The 15,514-nt window shown below is 42.2% G+C and overlaps 1 protein-coding gene across 3 annotated transcripts in view; it reads left to right on the top strand.

Moving 5' to 3' along the window:
- LOC128741338 (protein daughterless) overlaps positions 1-15,514 on the top strand; it is a 78,415-nt gene that overhangs the window by 35,210 nt on the left and 27,691 nt on the right. For all 3 annotated transcript variants that reach the window (XM_053837098.1, XM_053837097.1, XM_053837096.1), the window contains exon 2: positions 12,738-12,784. In XM_053837098.1, the coding sequence (XP_053693073.1) occupies positions 12,738-12,784 (47 nt within the window). The remainder of the gene's footprint in view (positions 1-12,737; positions 12,785-15,514) is intronic.

Raw genomic sequence — 15,514 nt, 5'->3', positions numbered from 1 at the left:
GTTTTTTTGTGCTGTGCTCCTACGTAAAAGGTACACACAGAGCACGTTTGAAAGCATTTTTTTGTCCTCCAGTCGGTTGGTTCGCTTTGCAGTCCGGTCCGGTTGAAAACTGTTCACTCCACACACATATTGTGTTCGGTTCAGTTCAGTTCAGTTCTTGTAATTGACTCGCACGTCGGTTTAGCCCCGGACTTGCTGAACTGATTATACGGAACAACCGGCGCAGAGGGACGGACGGACGGGACAGAGCGATAGGGCAAAAAATGTTGTACAGTTATTGGAAGGAAGGACACAGCGGATTCCACCGATCGGTACGGGCGGTGTAGTGTGGGTGTGTGGTGTGGTTACACAGGGTACAGATTATCCTTTGTTCTATATTTTTCATTTCATTAATTTTTCAACTTTTGTTATTGCCGGCTCACCCAGACGATAGCCTGGTTGGTTGCCAGCGGAAAGGATGAATGACTGTCGGAGCGGCGTGTTTCTGTTCGTCGTCATTACTGTTCAATCCTGCTCCATAACACGCTTTTTTTGCATTTTCTACAAACGAAAATAGATTTTTTTTATAGACCTGATTCAACAATATTGAAATAAATCAGAATTATGCTATTAACTTTAAACTTTAAGTATAGTGCGTAATATTTCTGAAAATCAGATGGAATCATCGGTTCGTTGTAGCTTTTCCGAATTCGTTTTTCCATTTTGTATGGACTGGCTGCTTTCGACGAAAATTCCATAATAATCGATACCACGCTTCGCTCTGCTGTATATCTAGACGTCGATACGTGCGGGTACTCGTGTGTTTACTTTTTAATATTCTTATCATAGTTTCATATTTTCATCCTTTCCCGTGTTTAGTTATTTATTTGATCAAACCGTAACCGACTGTGAATATTGTTCGGCAGTACATATTTGAAACCTGTTGTAATTTTAGCCTGGTTTGAAAGTGATATGAGGGCGTCGTCGTCGTCGTCGTCGGTGGGGGCAGGAGCATTAAATGTGTTTGTCTGTGTGTGCATTCATCTGTGTGGAAATGGAATTTACAGTATTGAAAAATCACTTTATGATGAGTTTTAAAATAGTATTACGCTTCGCTGGGTACATAATTTAGTGTGAAATTCTTTGTATTGTTTTCCAGCATGTGGCTGATCAGTTTATTAAAACCGGTAGGAATCTGTAGTTAAATTTCCAAAGGGTATTACATTAATAAAATGAGAAAAAATTCAGATTTTTGTTCAAAGTTATATTAAGGTCTGGAGATATTTTCCAATTCGTCTTCAATTATGAGTTTTCCGCTTTTGGAAACGCTCATTACAATATTGGCCTCGGAAACTTTTCCGATGTTGTCGTTGTTGGTATAAAATGACAAATCAAATCACAATATAGGCTTTTGTTGTCTTGATGCGTATGTGTCATTTTTTTAAATTGTGATAATTTCGATGTGGCAATCGATGGGTTGATTACTGTTATCGGCACTTCCGGACTGATATGTGGTCACACCGGATAAGCAATATAAATTTACAATCTTAACTCTATGGAAGAAATGCCACCAAAAAGGTTTTTGAACCATACAGTAGTGTACAGTCTGAAGTGTTTTTTTACTGAAGAACTGAAGAAATACATGCATGGGTTACTTGAGATAATAAGCAAAGGTTAATTTAGAAATGGGACACTTTCGAATGTGCGTATTTTTCTACTGTTATTTTAATATAAAACCTTCTCTAAGGGTGAAACAAAGGTAATTAGGGCATTGGATGGTATTTTCGGCATGCTTCTAATTATTGGACCTACTCTGTTTTCGTGTTACCTATACCTGAAGAACCAATTTATCACCACGAAACGAATGTGTATTCATAGTAGTTATGTTGGCAGGAATTAGTGATAATTTTCCGCTTATGATGCGGAGAACAGAGGGTAGGCCCAGAATAAAAACAGGCCGAAAAACTAGTGCCGCAACCCTACATTGTATATCTCGGAAAAACTGAAACAAACAATTTTCTCACTGTACTGTTGATACTATTCGTCAACCAACGTATACCTTTTTCAGTTAACTGTAAGCGGAACTGCGAACAATTTGATGGATTCAGCACTTTTGAGATGAGCTGAACCCCATTGTCATTGTACCATTGTAGCACGTCCGTGCTGTATCGGCAGCTGGTTAGATCATGCCGAAACGTAACTGGGATCAGGGTAAAGTCTGTTTGTTGAAGCACTCCCTTGTGTATACTTTCGAATTCATGGTCTTATCCGTTACAAAAATGCAGGTTTTCTAGCCATAGGATAAGATTCCTTGCCAAATAGGAAAATTTTTCTCGAACTTGACTGATAGAAACGCGCGCAAGCAGGAGCCTTGTAGAATGTGACTAACTGGATTTGATTGAAACCGGTTTTTGCATAAGTTTTATCGAAGAGCAAGATACGTACAGTCAGTCCACAACCATGGGTCACACACAGTTGTCATATTAGTTTTAGCTCCTAATTTCCGTTCAAATGTCACCTAATGATTGATCAAATTATTAGTGCTACTTATGAGCAACAATTTTATCAATCAATTAGTATAAGATTTACACATTAATCAGTAGATAAAGCTAAAATGACGCTTAATTGTGGACTGACTGTACATCGGGATTCGACCACTGGGAGCACCGTTATTGCCAAAATATAGTGCCACGTTTCTGAATGAGTATTAATAATCTTTAATGATATAAGTTTTATTTAGTGCTTGTCTGGAATCTCCATGTCAACAGTTTGTGCCATATTTTACGTTACTAATATTTACGAATACCTAAAAAATACTGATATCTGGCCATCTGGCCAACTCCTACCCCTACCTCCACGTGGTACCAGTCAGAATACGAGCAACCTTAGCGGAGATCGGGTAACCAACCCTGGTGGAAACTTAGGTCGTATAGCAACAGGGGAGGAGGCACAGTGTGTCTCGACACTGCAAGATGGCAGCCCCATCACGAGACTCGGTAGTGTAAGCCCTAGTACGGCTACCTATCTAAACCTATAAAAACTAACAAGAGTCAAGAAATATCGTTTCGGAACATTCGGCATGAACCAAGGCGACGAAATAAGAACATGGAATGGAGACTTGGTACCTGGAACTGCAGATCGCTAAATTTCGTTGGTGGCGACAGGGTGCTGCTCGATCAGCTTGAACCCCGAAAGTTTGGCATCGTGGCATTGCAGGAGATCTGTCGCAAAGGCTAGAATGTGTGGAGGATCCGCGGCGGCAAAGCCCGATTTTTCCAGAGTGGTGGAGCGACCAACGAGCTGGGCACGGGCTTCGTAGCGTTGGGCAAAATGCAGGATCGTGTAATGGACTGGAAAGCGATCAACGAGGGGATGTGCGTGTTGAGGATAAAAGGCTCTTTCTTCAACTACATCATCATAAACGTGCATTGTCCCCATGAAGGTAGTCCCGACGAGGAGAAGGAAGGGTTCTATGCGGAGCTGGAGGCAACGTACGACAGCTGCTCACCACGGGTCATCAAGATCGTCATCGGGGATATGAACGCCTAAATCGACGGGGAAGCAATGTATAGACCGCTGATCGGACCCCATAGCCTGCACACTGACACAAACGATAACTTGGTGATCAAAAGCACCTTCTTTCCCCACAAAGATATCCACAAGGCAACCTGGAGATCACCTGACCAACGAACCTCGAACCAAATCGACCATATTCTCATCGAGGGCCGGTTTTTCTCGAACATCACCAATGTACGCTCCCTACGGAGTGCGGATATTGACTCGGACCACTACCTAGTAGCAGTATATGTGCGTTCAAAACTATTGACGGTTTATACCTCGCGACAAAGTCGCCCTCCTCGGCTAAACATTCGGCAACTAGACAACCCGCGAACTGCCGAAAACTACGCGCGTGTACTGGATGGAGCTCTGCCTTCCTCTGTGGAGCTAGATGCGTCGACCCTCGAAAACGGATGGAGTAGGATACGCTCGGCCGTCAACGAGGCCGCAACCGCGGTGCTAGGTGTGGAAACCTCGAGTGCACGAAATGATTAGTTTGACGGGGAATGCCAAGAAGTGATAGAGAGGAAAAAAAGAGCTTGGGAAACTATCTGAGCATATCCACGAGAGAGAATTTGGCCAAGTATCGACGAGCGAGGAATGCGTTGACCACGACCTGAGGAGGAAAAAGCGCCAGAACACCGCCAGAACACCTAAACCTGACATGTGTAGGGACGAGGGAGAAGATCTAATCACAAACGAGCGCGAGGTGGAAGCAGTTCTTCGATGACCACCTCAACGGCGATATGACAGCAAGAGACGCAATGGAAGTTAATCTCGGAATACCTACAAACGACAACAGCGTACCGGCTCCCGAAATCGAAGAGATCCGACGAGAAATCGGTCTACTGGAGTATAGTAGAGCCGCCGGAAAGGACCGACTCCCGGCAGAACTCTACAAAAATGGCCAAGAACCGCTAGCAACGGCACTTCACTGGCTGATTTCAAGGATTTGGGAAGAAGAGAAACTACCGGAGGAGTGGACGGAAGGCGTAGTCTGCCCCAACTACAAAAAGGGCGACCGGCTAGACTGCTGTAATTACCGCGGAATTACGCTGGTCAATGCCGCCTACAAGGTGCTCTCCCAGATTTTGTTGCGTCGTCTATCCCCAATAGAAAGAGAATTCGTAGGGCAGTACAAACGGAAAGCGGAGAGTGGCGGAGACGTATAAATCACGAGCTTGGAGAGATTCCCATCGTACACCTGGTGAAAGTTGGGACACTACGGTGGGCCGGCCACGTCGCAAGGATGCCGGACGACTGTATAGTGAAATCCGTTCTCTTCAAGAACCCCACCGGTACCAGGAATAGAGGGGCTCAACGTGCACGATGGCTCGACCAGGTTGAAGCCGACTTGCGTGTGTCAAGACGCGCAACGAATTGGCGACGAGTAGCCCAGGACCGAGTATAATGGAGAGGAATTCTTGATACGGCAAGAGCCACCCCGGCTGCACAAGTTTGGGCCGAAAGTAATGTTTCGATGTTGGACTGTGGTTCACAAGGGCAAAAAGCGTAACTTTTTATTTTAGAACATTTGTTTGTGTGAATTTGAATGAATTTGAAAATCAAAAATCTAGCTTTTTTGTGTTGGGCGATAGAGACATGATTTCTTCTCTAATGTAAACTTTTACGGGACAGTTTCGGATTTATTTGCCTTGTCCGGGTTGATGTCATTGAATCAATGTTTTATCGTGCCATTTAAATGTTGAAACGTATATGAGAAAGTTAAGACAGAATTTTATTGAAAATTTGGGAAGAGTTTTTTAATTTGTCGGGTACTACCGAGTCTATTTTCTTTTCGAGTATTATTCCCATATGTCCTGCAACCATCTAGAAGTAATCTCGTTACTCTATTCTAATCCTATCTTTTCCATTAGCTGAATGGCACAAGTCACAAATCAAATTAACACGAAAAGCATGCTGTTCTAATTATAGAACCCATATGTCATATCATTATCGACTGTGAACTTTAATTTTAGTTTAGATTCAGTTTTCAGTCCACTATCAGCTGCGAAAACGTTTTGCTTCTAAAAACGGAAATACTGGGATTCAAGAGTGCAAACGCCTCTACACGATTATTCTGATTTCTATTAATCGTCTAGTCAACCTATGTGTAACTAAAGCTCTAATTAATCAAGCCGGTGATCAAACATTGGGCTTAGTTTTGATTCTCAAGACAACCGTGAGTATATTCTAATCAAAAAGATGAACTAAACCAATCATGTTCATTTTTGCGGCTCCTACAGACCAGGCACTAAGGAACTCTGGTTTCCATCGCTCAACTGATGCACTGAACGTGATCGCATGAGTGTATGACATCCGTGGGCCTTGGAGCTCACGAGAACATGTCACGTTATTCTTGCGCTCCGCTCGAGCATGAAGAAGTAGCAAAGTGAATGTTGCTGGAACAATAAATGTGCACTAAATGTAAGCGGTTCGAAGGATTAAGTGAATTTACGAGGAATCACGGTCACTATAAGAGCGCAAATATAGTCCTAATACAGGATTTGTAATAGAAAAAAACAAAAAAAAATTACGAAAGTATTCGAAAGATACGAATAAAGAAGGGATTTTTTCATTACTCGTATTTGAGATGCTATCAAGATGCTTAAAAATAACTCTTTTGATCATATGAAAGATGACAGTAACTCAATTAATTAAGATTTATCGATTTTATACCAAATATGGCACAAGCTAGAATATATTTGAGTAAGTCGAAGAAAAAGGTTGTTAGTTGATCCGATGGATTAAACCTGAAGGCAACATCTTCTAGATATTACTCAAAACAAAATTGATTGGAACGAACAGATATCGTCACCACTAGCCAATTGTTCTGTATTTGCTCAACCAATTGTTGCCAACCGGTGCCGAAAAGTTCCGGTCAATCTCCGGTCAGGCCGGATTTGTTTACTACCGAGACTTTCCAACTTTCCAAACACCAGCACTACCGAATTGCTTGCTCATTAAAAACACTAAATCAATGACCTACGACAAAAACCACTTGTAGCGTACGGCTCGGCTGCCAACAACGGAAGAACGCGTTACCTACGCGGCAGCAGCAGCAGCACCAGCAGAAGCGGCGGCAAAACCCAGATGTGCGCGTCTGTCGACGATTTTGGCCCGACTCACGTGTTACTACCTCAGCTGGGCGCCAACAACCGTGTGGGGCTTGCTGCTTGAACAGAACGGCACAGTACACACGGGCATCTGCAATGTATTTTCGGTTCGACAGTTGGCCGTACGTCACGAGTTTTCGGTTTCTGTGAGTTACGCATGATGGTAGCATGAAAATTGCTGTTTATGCTAAAGTTTGAAGTTTGGTCTGCTGGCTGGTTGCTCTGGCATCTATTGATGATTTTGATAATGCCAATAACACCACTTCTCCAACTTCTCGTTGGATTAGGGTGTTTGCGTTTGTTTTGGAAAAGCTACACATTGTTATTTTTGCTACTCGACTTGAAGCATATTTTCTAATGCTTATAATCATCTTAAGCACAGAATTTGGGTATGTGATCCTAAAGTTGGTTTCCAGTAATATTTTTGTTAGGCAAAAATGAAATTTAAAATTCTCAGTGTGATACCCTCTTACTTCACGTCCGTTTTCTGCTGTTGATACTACAAGAAAAGTTAACTCCTTGCATCCATTTCCATTTCCACTATATAGCAGTTTTGCTAATTTACATGATATGTGCTGTACAATGCTCAAGGATAAAGAGCCAATTTGCAGCCAATTTGTGTATTCTCCGCAAAGTAGCAATTAGGTGGTATCGGGAGTTATTTAATGCAACCACAGTAATTCCTAAAAATACGACGTACTTATTTGTTTGAGTTTTCCACATTATTATATTTTTAACGAAGCCTAGATAATTGTTATGGTTGAATCTTACAAAAATAAGCGTCTGTCAACTAATGCTAACCGATCCTTTTCTTTCAGTAGAGTCTAATTGCTGCAGGATCCTCCTCCTGAAAAAGTAAACTGCAATCGCACAGGCAAATTGAATCATTGGGTCGCGAACTGCCAGCCCCTGGCAGGTGGTGGAAGGATACAATGATGGTGTACTAACCGAACGAATCAGCGAGAACGAGGACAAAAAGCTTGTCAGATTCCTTTTTCTTTTCACATCTCATCTTATCACCGTCGTCGTCGTCCGTTGATTGCTGCTGGTGGCTGCTATTTTCAGGTTGAAATCCGCATGGAGCTTTGAGTCCTATATAACGGAAAGATACATCAACCGGAGAGCGGACGGCCTGAAGAGTGCGTTAAACTTGTTCGTATCAAAATCCCGAAAACGAAACATGTGGTTGTTAATTTTGCGATTTTTCTGTTTTTTCGCTGTGGGTTTGTTCTGGTTTGGTTTTTTTTCGTTCATACATTGTTGCCGCGGCATGGGTTTCCTCAGGCTCTGAATGTTGTGCCTTCCTACATCCAACGAAGGTAGTAGCTTCGCGGGAGGCTATTGATCTTGGCTCGTGGCTGGATAAGTTACGGACATTGACTTCGTCAAGTCACGTGCCTGTCACGTTTGAATTGAATAATTATTTCATAAATTTTTCAACAAGTATCGTTTGTGGATGTTAAGCGAAAGGATTCTTTAAATCACGCACATTTTGTATCATAGAATTAAACTAAAATGTATCATAGATTAATTTAAAATTGGAGTAAGTACATACATCTCAGTTGAAAAATTAGTTTCAATAAGCATAACCACCCAGTTAGTTTCGAGTTACGATGCTAGCTAGTAAGCCAGTCGCCGTATGTTAGAATCTCGACTGGGCGGTGCTGCTAGAGAACTAGGATCGTTGGATAACCGGCTGCGAAGTATGTCGATAAAGAAGGGCCAAGTCGTTTATACTCAAGGCTTTGCTTTGCATTGCATTAACATAAGCCGAAGCCATATCAAGACAATAACCTAGAATTCCTAACTAACGAATGGAAAATGAAGTCTGACACTTGGGCTATCACATGCCTATTAATCTTGTAGGAAGCGAATGCCAGATGATCAAAAGATTGCAGCAGGTTTGACACGCTCTTTTTAATAATTGATGGGGACGAATTCAAAATATTGAATGGATTGGTATATTGGAGGTCTTTGGTGATAGCTAACTACATAGGATGTGCTGTTAAGGAGTTTTGTGCAAAATATTAGAATAGAAAAGCAAAGTCAGCGGTTCGAGATGGTTGCCTTGCGGAACAAAAATGTAAATGGATAGAGGCTAACAATGCAGGATTGTCGAAATTGCATAAACGTGACTGACTATCGATAAGAATTCATTCATTTTCAAACGGAGACCGAAATTGTTATCGATGGACTCGGAGGAAATAGCAAAACTTTTCATAGGCAGTTCATAGGTACAAAGCAAATACGAGTGCTGGCCTAAAAGGTTTCAGGCCGAAATTGTATCAGACCATAATGCAAAGCAAAATGTGTACTAAAAAGAAGCTCCACTAGTACTTGCTAACATGATACGATGGCGTCGTGACTGATGTAAAAACGCAAAAATACTCAGAGAACGACTCAAAAACTGGTTCTCCAACAAATTATGCTTCACGTTCAAGCGTTCTAGAAGTGACGTTATGCGCGATTTCGCAAAATTTGAAGCTTAAGGGGACATGAACGACTAAACATTTTGAAAAAATCATTATTTTTTTATTTCAGATTTTGATTCTGCAATCTTTTCCGCTTATTTTGATACTAAATTTGTAATTTGTAATGACCACGGGAAGTGGCCGAAAAACGATCATACACATAAGCATTCCAGTGCGGCGTGGAACAACTTCGGCGGAACAAAACGCCGCTCCTGAAAAACCACGATTTTTAAACTTTATGTACCTTTTTCTCAGAAACTACACAACGTATTGGAACAAACGAAAAAGAAGAAAAATAAATGCCTGAAAAAATAAAATTTTGTCTTCTTTTTCTTTTTTCTCTAGCTGTGTTTAGTTTACGAAACTGAAAAGTTATAAAAGTCTTTGACTACCAACAAAACAAAAAAAAGTTTGTTCCAATACGTTGTGTAGTTTCGATAAAGACGAGATTTCGTACAGTCTTATAAGTAATCATGCTGCTCACGTTAACTTTACTGTGCTAAAATCAAGCGATAGGGATATAGCAACGGCACTTCTTCGAGTAATTTTGAGGATGGGAGAAGGAGAGACTCGGAGGAGTGGTTGGAAGGTGTGGTTTGAAAGCTGCAGGAGTAGACCATGTCCACGCATAATATTTTTTATGGATTTCAAGGCAGCATAAGATACAGTCAAGCGCGAAGAACTATGGCATGTTTACTGTTTTCCGGATAAATTGATACGGCTGATTAAAGCTGTCCAAGGGCGTGTGATGCGTGCTACAACATGCATGTTTGGGGGGCATTCTCGAGTCCTGTCGACACGCGCCGAGTGTTGCGGCAAGATAACTGTCCTAATATTTGGTAGGAAGAGGCTTTAGAGAAAACAATGCGACAGTCACTGTTGATGGCGTTGAACTTGAAGTGTTTAATGACTTCATATACGAGTATGCGGAATTTCTGGACAATGTCGACAGTAATACGAGCAAGGAGATTCAACGACGCACAAACGGAAAACGGAGAGTGGTGCAGACGTATGAACCACGATAGGCACTGCACTACTTGGAGAGATTTGCATCGTACACCTGACAAAAAGTGGAGAGGTTACTGTAAGCCGGCCACGTCGCATGGATGCTGGACGACTTGGCAGCGAAACCTCTTCTGTTAAAGAAACCCACCGACACCGGCAACAGGCGTGCTAGATAACTTAACCTGGTGAAAGCTGACCTACGAGTGCCGAGACGCTCAACGAATTAGCGGCGAGTAGCCCAAGATCGAGTACAATGGAGACAAGGTCTTGGAGCAGCATGAGCCACCCCGGCTCTATGCTGCTAGAGGAGAAGGATGCTAATACGATTGATATACAGCCTATTGATCAGATACGTGGACGAATGATCAAGACACACTCCGTAACATTCAGACAAAAGCAGTTAAGACTCGACGATTTTTGAGCCAAATAATGAAGCAGATAAGCAAAATCAGGGGTCCTAGGTGACCGCCTTGCGGAACACCTGGAAATTTGAAAGAAGCTATTAAGCAAGATTGTCGATATTATCCCGATTCCGACATTTGGGAACAGTCGACGAAGCAGTTTATCGTGGGCGTTGACAGTGGATAGGTGATCGTAAAGTGCTCGGCCCAATATCTATGCTTATCATTGCAAATGTACTGTTTGGAAAATGAAAAAAGGGGTCCTGTCATGACGACCGATTTCAAATTATTGACGTTTCCTATCGTTTATATTGGAAATATATACGCTAATTCCCACAAGAATGGAAAGACACCAGAAATGAACTAAAAATGGTTTTACCTTATATTCGTCAGCTGTTCGAGTCATACTACATTCTTAAACAAAACACGTGATGTGGCTAGGTTGGTGGTAAAAACAAAGAACGAAATACTAAATTTAATACAAACCTGGGATACCGTCATTGGAAAAAAATAGAAAATATTTTAGTATTTTGCTCTGAAATCGACATAATTCTGAGCCAGCTGTTAGAGTACAGAATTGCGGGGTTAGTGAATTCTTAGTCGAGATTCTAATACAGCGGTTCCCAAATGGGGGTTCGCGAACCCCCAGGGGTACGCCAAAACTTTAGTTAGCTTCAGAATAGTGTAGGGAAATGCGTCAGGGGGTACGCGAACGGAAGAAAGGTTGGGAACCGCTGTTCTAATATATTATGATCGGTATAATGGAAAATTGTGTGCTTAGCAAGCTATCTGCGAATGTGACAAAATGAGTCAACCCTTGATCACATCTGGGACTGTCAACGGACATTTCTCAAAGGACGACTTCTTCTCTTCCTGAGGTCCCACAAAAGCCCGCATTCGAGTTCAATTTTTGCATTGAAATAAGGGCACAACCGTGATTTTTTTCATTTAAACAAGTTTCATCACAAAATTAGTTCCAAAAGTGACACCATCGATAGTGGTTCTGTTGTGGCATGATTCGGTTTTGATTTGCGTGTTTAGAATTTTACCGCCGAAGGTACACATCGGTTTGTTGTAATATCGAACCGGAACAAGCCACATATCCCAGCCCCCACGCGCACGGAATCGTGCCAGGAGTTGTTGAGTACAGGGTAGAGTGGTAGCTAGCTGCTATCGCATCGACTGTTGCATTCATTTTATCCTGCAACAACAATCAACCAGTTGCAGTGGGTGGCAGTGATGAGCGATAGGAGATCGCTTTCCCCTACACAGTAGGCCACAAACACGGTTGGATTCAGCAACAGTTTCCCTTGCCTGCCTTTCAGTCCCGGACGCGTTCCACTGCCTATTCCTGTGCTGCCGAACATGATATCAATATTTATTTTTCGACAGTGTTTAAATTAGAATTGTACGAACATATGGATACGTCTATGTATGGAAGGTTAGGAAGGTGTCAATCCTCGTCTGAGTGAGACCGACGATGCGACGGACGTACGGACGGACGGCACATTCAACTGGTGGCCCGTCAGTTTTGGTTTTCGGTTCAATTTTTAGGAAGCGTAAAACATTTTGGCAGGCGGAAAATGCAAACTTCAATTTTTGCTTTTTGGCCGGTCGATTTTTTTAACTCTCTCTCTCGGCTGTCGAGGTTCGAGTGCCCGTCCATTTGGCGGCGATGGCGAATCCAGTTGTACAGGTGGTACTATGCAATTATTAACATATTTATGGTTTCACGTTTTGGGGCAGAGGGACCACGGTGGACGGTAATGGTGACGGCGGTGAGGGCGACGATGATGATGGTGCTGCTGATGCTGATTGGGACCGGTCCTTCAGGTCGCAGGGGCATGCTCCGAAAAATCTCTTCTTCGTGCTTCGCTCCTCCCAGGTGCCTCCGTCATTCAAGGGGGTCGTCGTCTGTAATTCTGCTGTATGAGTGGAGTTTTGCGTGTGTGTCGGAGCCGTGTGTTTCTGCGAGCAGATGGCTTTTTTGGGGGCTTCTGTGGTTGTCGAGAATTGATTTTTTAAATCTCCCTTGATGTGTTACTACTCTAGAGATGCGATTGTTTTCGAGGTGAGTGGTTTCGTTCGTGATGATGGTGGTGCGGATCCGAATCGTATGTGTGCGTAGTTCTGACTGTGGATAGGCAAAAGGTGTTTCTTGTGATATTTTCGATATGATTTTAATTTCTTTCTCCTTGTCTTTTCAGAAAAAGCAGGCTATCAGTCCCCATATGGCGGCATGGACAATGGCGTGGTAAGTTGTGTTCTTTTTGTCTTGCTTCCTTTGGGCTTAGGTAGACTGCCCGTGGGTTGTGTTCTTTTTGTCTTGCTTCCTTTTCACAACAAACCCGGAGTTCATCAAGGAATATATATTACGGGGCTGGAACCATGCTTGATGCAGCCAGCCAGAATCGATGCAGCGTGCAATCAAATTTGTAGGTTAAGTATAGGTTCAAGATCGCATAAAACGATTCCCGAGCCTGGTGCAATGGTTCGTCGAGATGGTCATTTCTTGGGATGCAATAATGCTACCACTATTGAAAGTTGAGAATGCATCAGGGACATTGAACCCAGGAGCTGGTAATAAATGAGAATTATGCTTATTTTCAATCGGAATTCCAAGCCTCACGCCTCGAGAGTGTAATTCTTCAGGCGATACAACGTTGTCAAGCTGCAAATGACTATATGTAGCTTCATTTTTCATCTGGCGCCAATTATTCGAAACTTGTCAATCACGTTTTTCTGAACAGACAAAAGGCGTTGCTTGCGACCTCGTCGTCAGCTGTCCAAAGTTACCTCCAGCGTCAACCGGAATGTCGTTGGAAATTGATGCTGTTTGGAAGTGGGTGATTAGTAAGGGACATTACTGTTCATCTGCTACTTACTAGATCGATAACACACACAAAAATGAAACGCCGAATAATTAGTACAAACATACAGATTGATCCTGTCCAATGGCAATGTAATGTATGCAATAATAAGATTCAATGAAAAAAAGGTTCCGATAGAAAAAGAAACTTAAGAAGTGCAGAATAAGAAAAAGAAAAGATCCGAAAAAGATTATCGAGACAAATAGCATGAAGCGAGGAGGCACGAGCCGTACTCCATATGTATGTACACATTCACACCGAAATCGACGGAGTAGGAGAGTTTGGCTTATAGCTATTCTAATTGGATTTCTGTTGCTAGTGGAAGCCCCTTTGCACCCTATTTGCTCCTTCGGAATAAAAAGGAAAAAGATGTATGCGTGAGCAACACACACGACGGCGCTAAGGGTTGAAGGATCCTTCGATCTATAACGAGGGGCGAACCCGTCGGTTTTGCCTGCTGGTGAATAATAATGATATAAATCCGTCGGTGAAGCACGCACCACCATAGCAGAGTGGTGTGGTAGCAACTGACTGTGAGACCTGAACTCCTAGATTCACACAGAAAGAAAGAGAGCAAACAGCGGAACAATTAAGGATGCCCCCTGTGTACTTTAATTTCGTCTGGATTTCCTGCTGCAGAATGTCTTACCACCAAACGGTTGATTGTTGTTTCGCGACGAGACTTCTTATGTTGAATGGGTTGGTGCTTTTTTTTGTTCGTCTTGAATTGGTTATTTAAATCTAGATTTAAAAGTAGGACGATACTTCCGGAACGGAATTGAACAGCGAAAAAAGTGCATCACGACGACGCGAACCTGCTTCAAGTGGCGCTGCAAATAAATTTCTATCCGTGGGGTGTTGAGCAAGGATGCAAACAACGCGACGACAAGATAGTTCTTTGTGATTTAATGCTTATGATGAGCGTGAAATGGTCGTTATGTAACGGACTTTCAACCGGATTTTTGATGGCAAACGGAAATTGAATGGCTCAGTTTCTTTAGTTTCAGTCAGCTATACATATAATGCTTGCAATCTTTTTTAAACCTATAAGACTTTGTCGTCGAGCAGAGCACCAACCAGCTGCTTTCGATTTCCTTGAAACCTCTTTGTTCACCCTCACCAAGAGGCAGCGCGATACCTATCTCACATAAAATTAAATTTACTGATACAGATTAAATTGATAGGTAAATTAGGCTTTATTAAAACAGTTTGATTTTATTGCTGCAACATAAAAACGAAGGAAAACTGATTTTTATAGCACGTTATAACAACCGGCTCTCAGTGTTGTAGCGGAGCGTAATTATAAAATAAGTATGTAGGTGATCTGATCTGATCTCTTCATTAGTCCCAAGATCGTTTTTACGAATGGCAATAAGTATCGCCGCTTGTTCTACACTGGGCGTGTTCGCCTGTTAGTGTTCTGAAGTAGAACGTTAAACAACTTTCAAGTTTTTTTAATATTACGTTTTATTTTATTTTTTCGCTGTTTGATTTTATAGAATTAAGCATTAGTAATCCCACACTCCATTTCCTTTTGAACGAAAAAAAACCTCAACTCATGATAGTCATCATATTACTAATTGCAACTGCAAGATTGTCTGATTAATCCTTCTGCGGAAGGCTCGTTCGCTCCAAGCGACCTTACGAATGCCGACAACGATTTGTACCCAAATTCAGACCCAGGCTTGATGCACCGTGCAAGTTTCTTTCATCTTCTTTACTTCGTTTAATCATCATTCTCAATCCTTTATCTATTGTGACCCCGCAATCTATTGAAATCCATCATACAAGCCAAGCACCGTTCGTTCCACACCGTGAGAGGGTTCGTATTTTTTCATACTCGTAAATTTATTGGGTTCAGCTAAGATCGTTTGTGTTTTTTTTTCAATTTTGTTTTTTGTCGACCCGCTCTTTGGCCCTTCTGTACGGCGGTGTTGCGGTGGTGCAACGGACGACGTAGCGAGCCTGTCTCGCTCGCATACATGTGCATGTGTATTTACGGTATGATTACTGGTGCCTCTGGTTTGTTGGCTTTCTATAAGAAAACATCTGTTAACCTAAAATGCGGGCCCTTCAACTTTTTCCACTTTATTTTATTATTTTTGTTCCGTTTT

This window comes from Sabethes cyaneus, chromosome 3 (assembly GCF_943734655.1).
Source record: "Sabethes cyaneus chromosome 3, idSabCyanKW18_F2, whole genome shotgun sequence".
Classification (NCBI taxonomy): Eukaryota; Metazoa; Arthropoda; class Insecta; order Diptera; family Culicidae; genus Sabethes; species Sabethes cyaneus.
The sequence above is the reverse complement of the archived record's forward strand: the minus strand, read 5'-3'. Positions and strand labels throughout refer to the sequence as shown.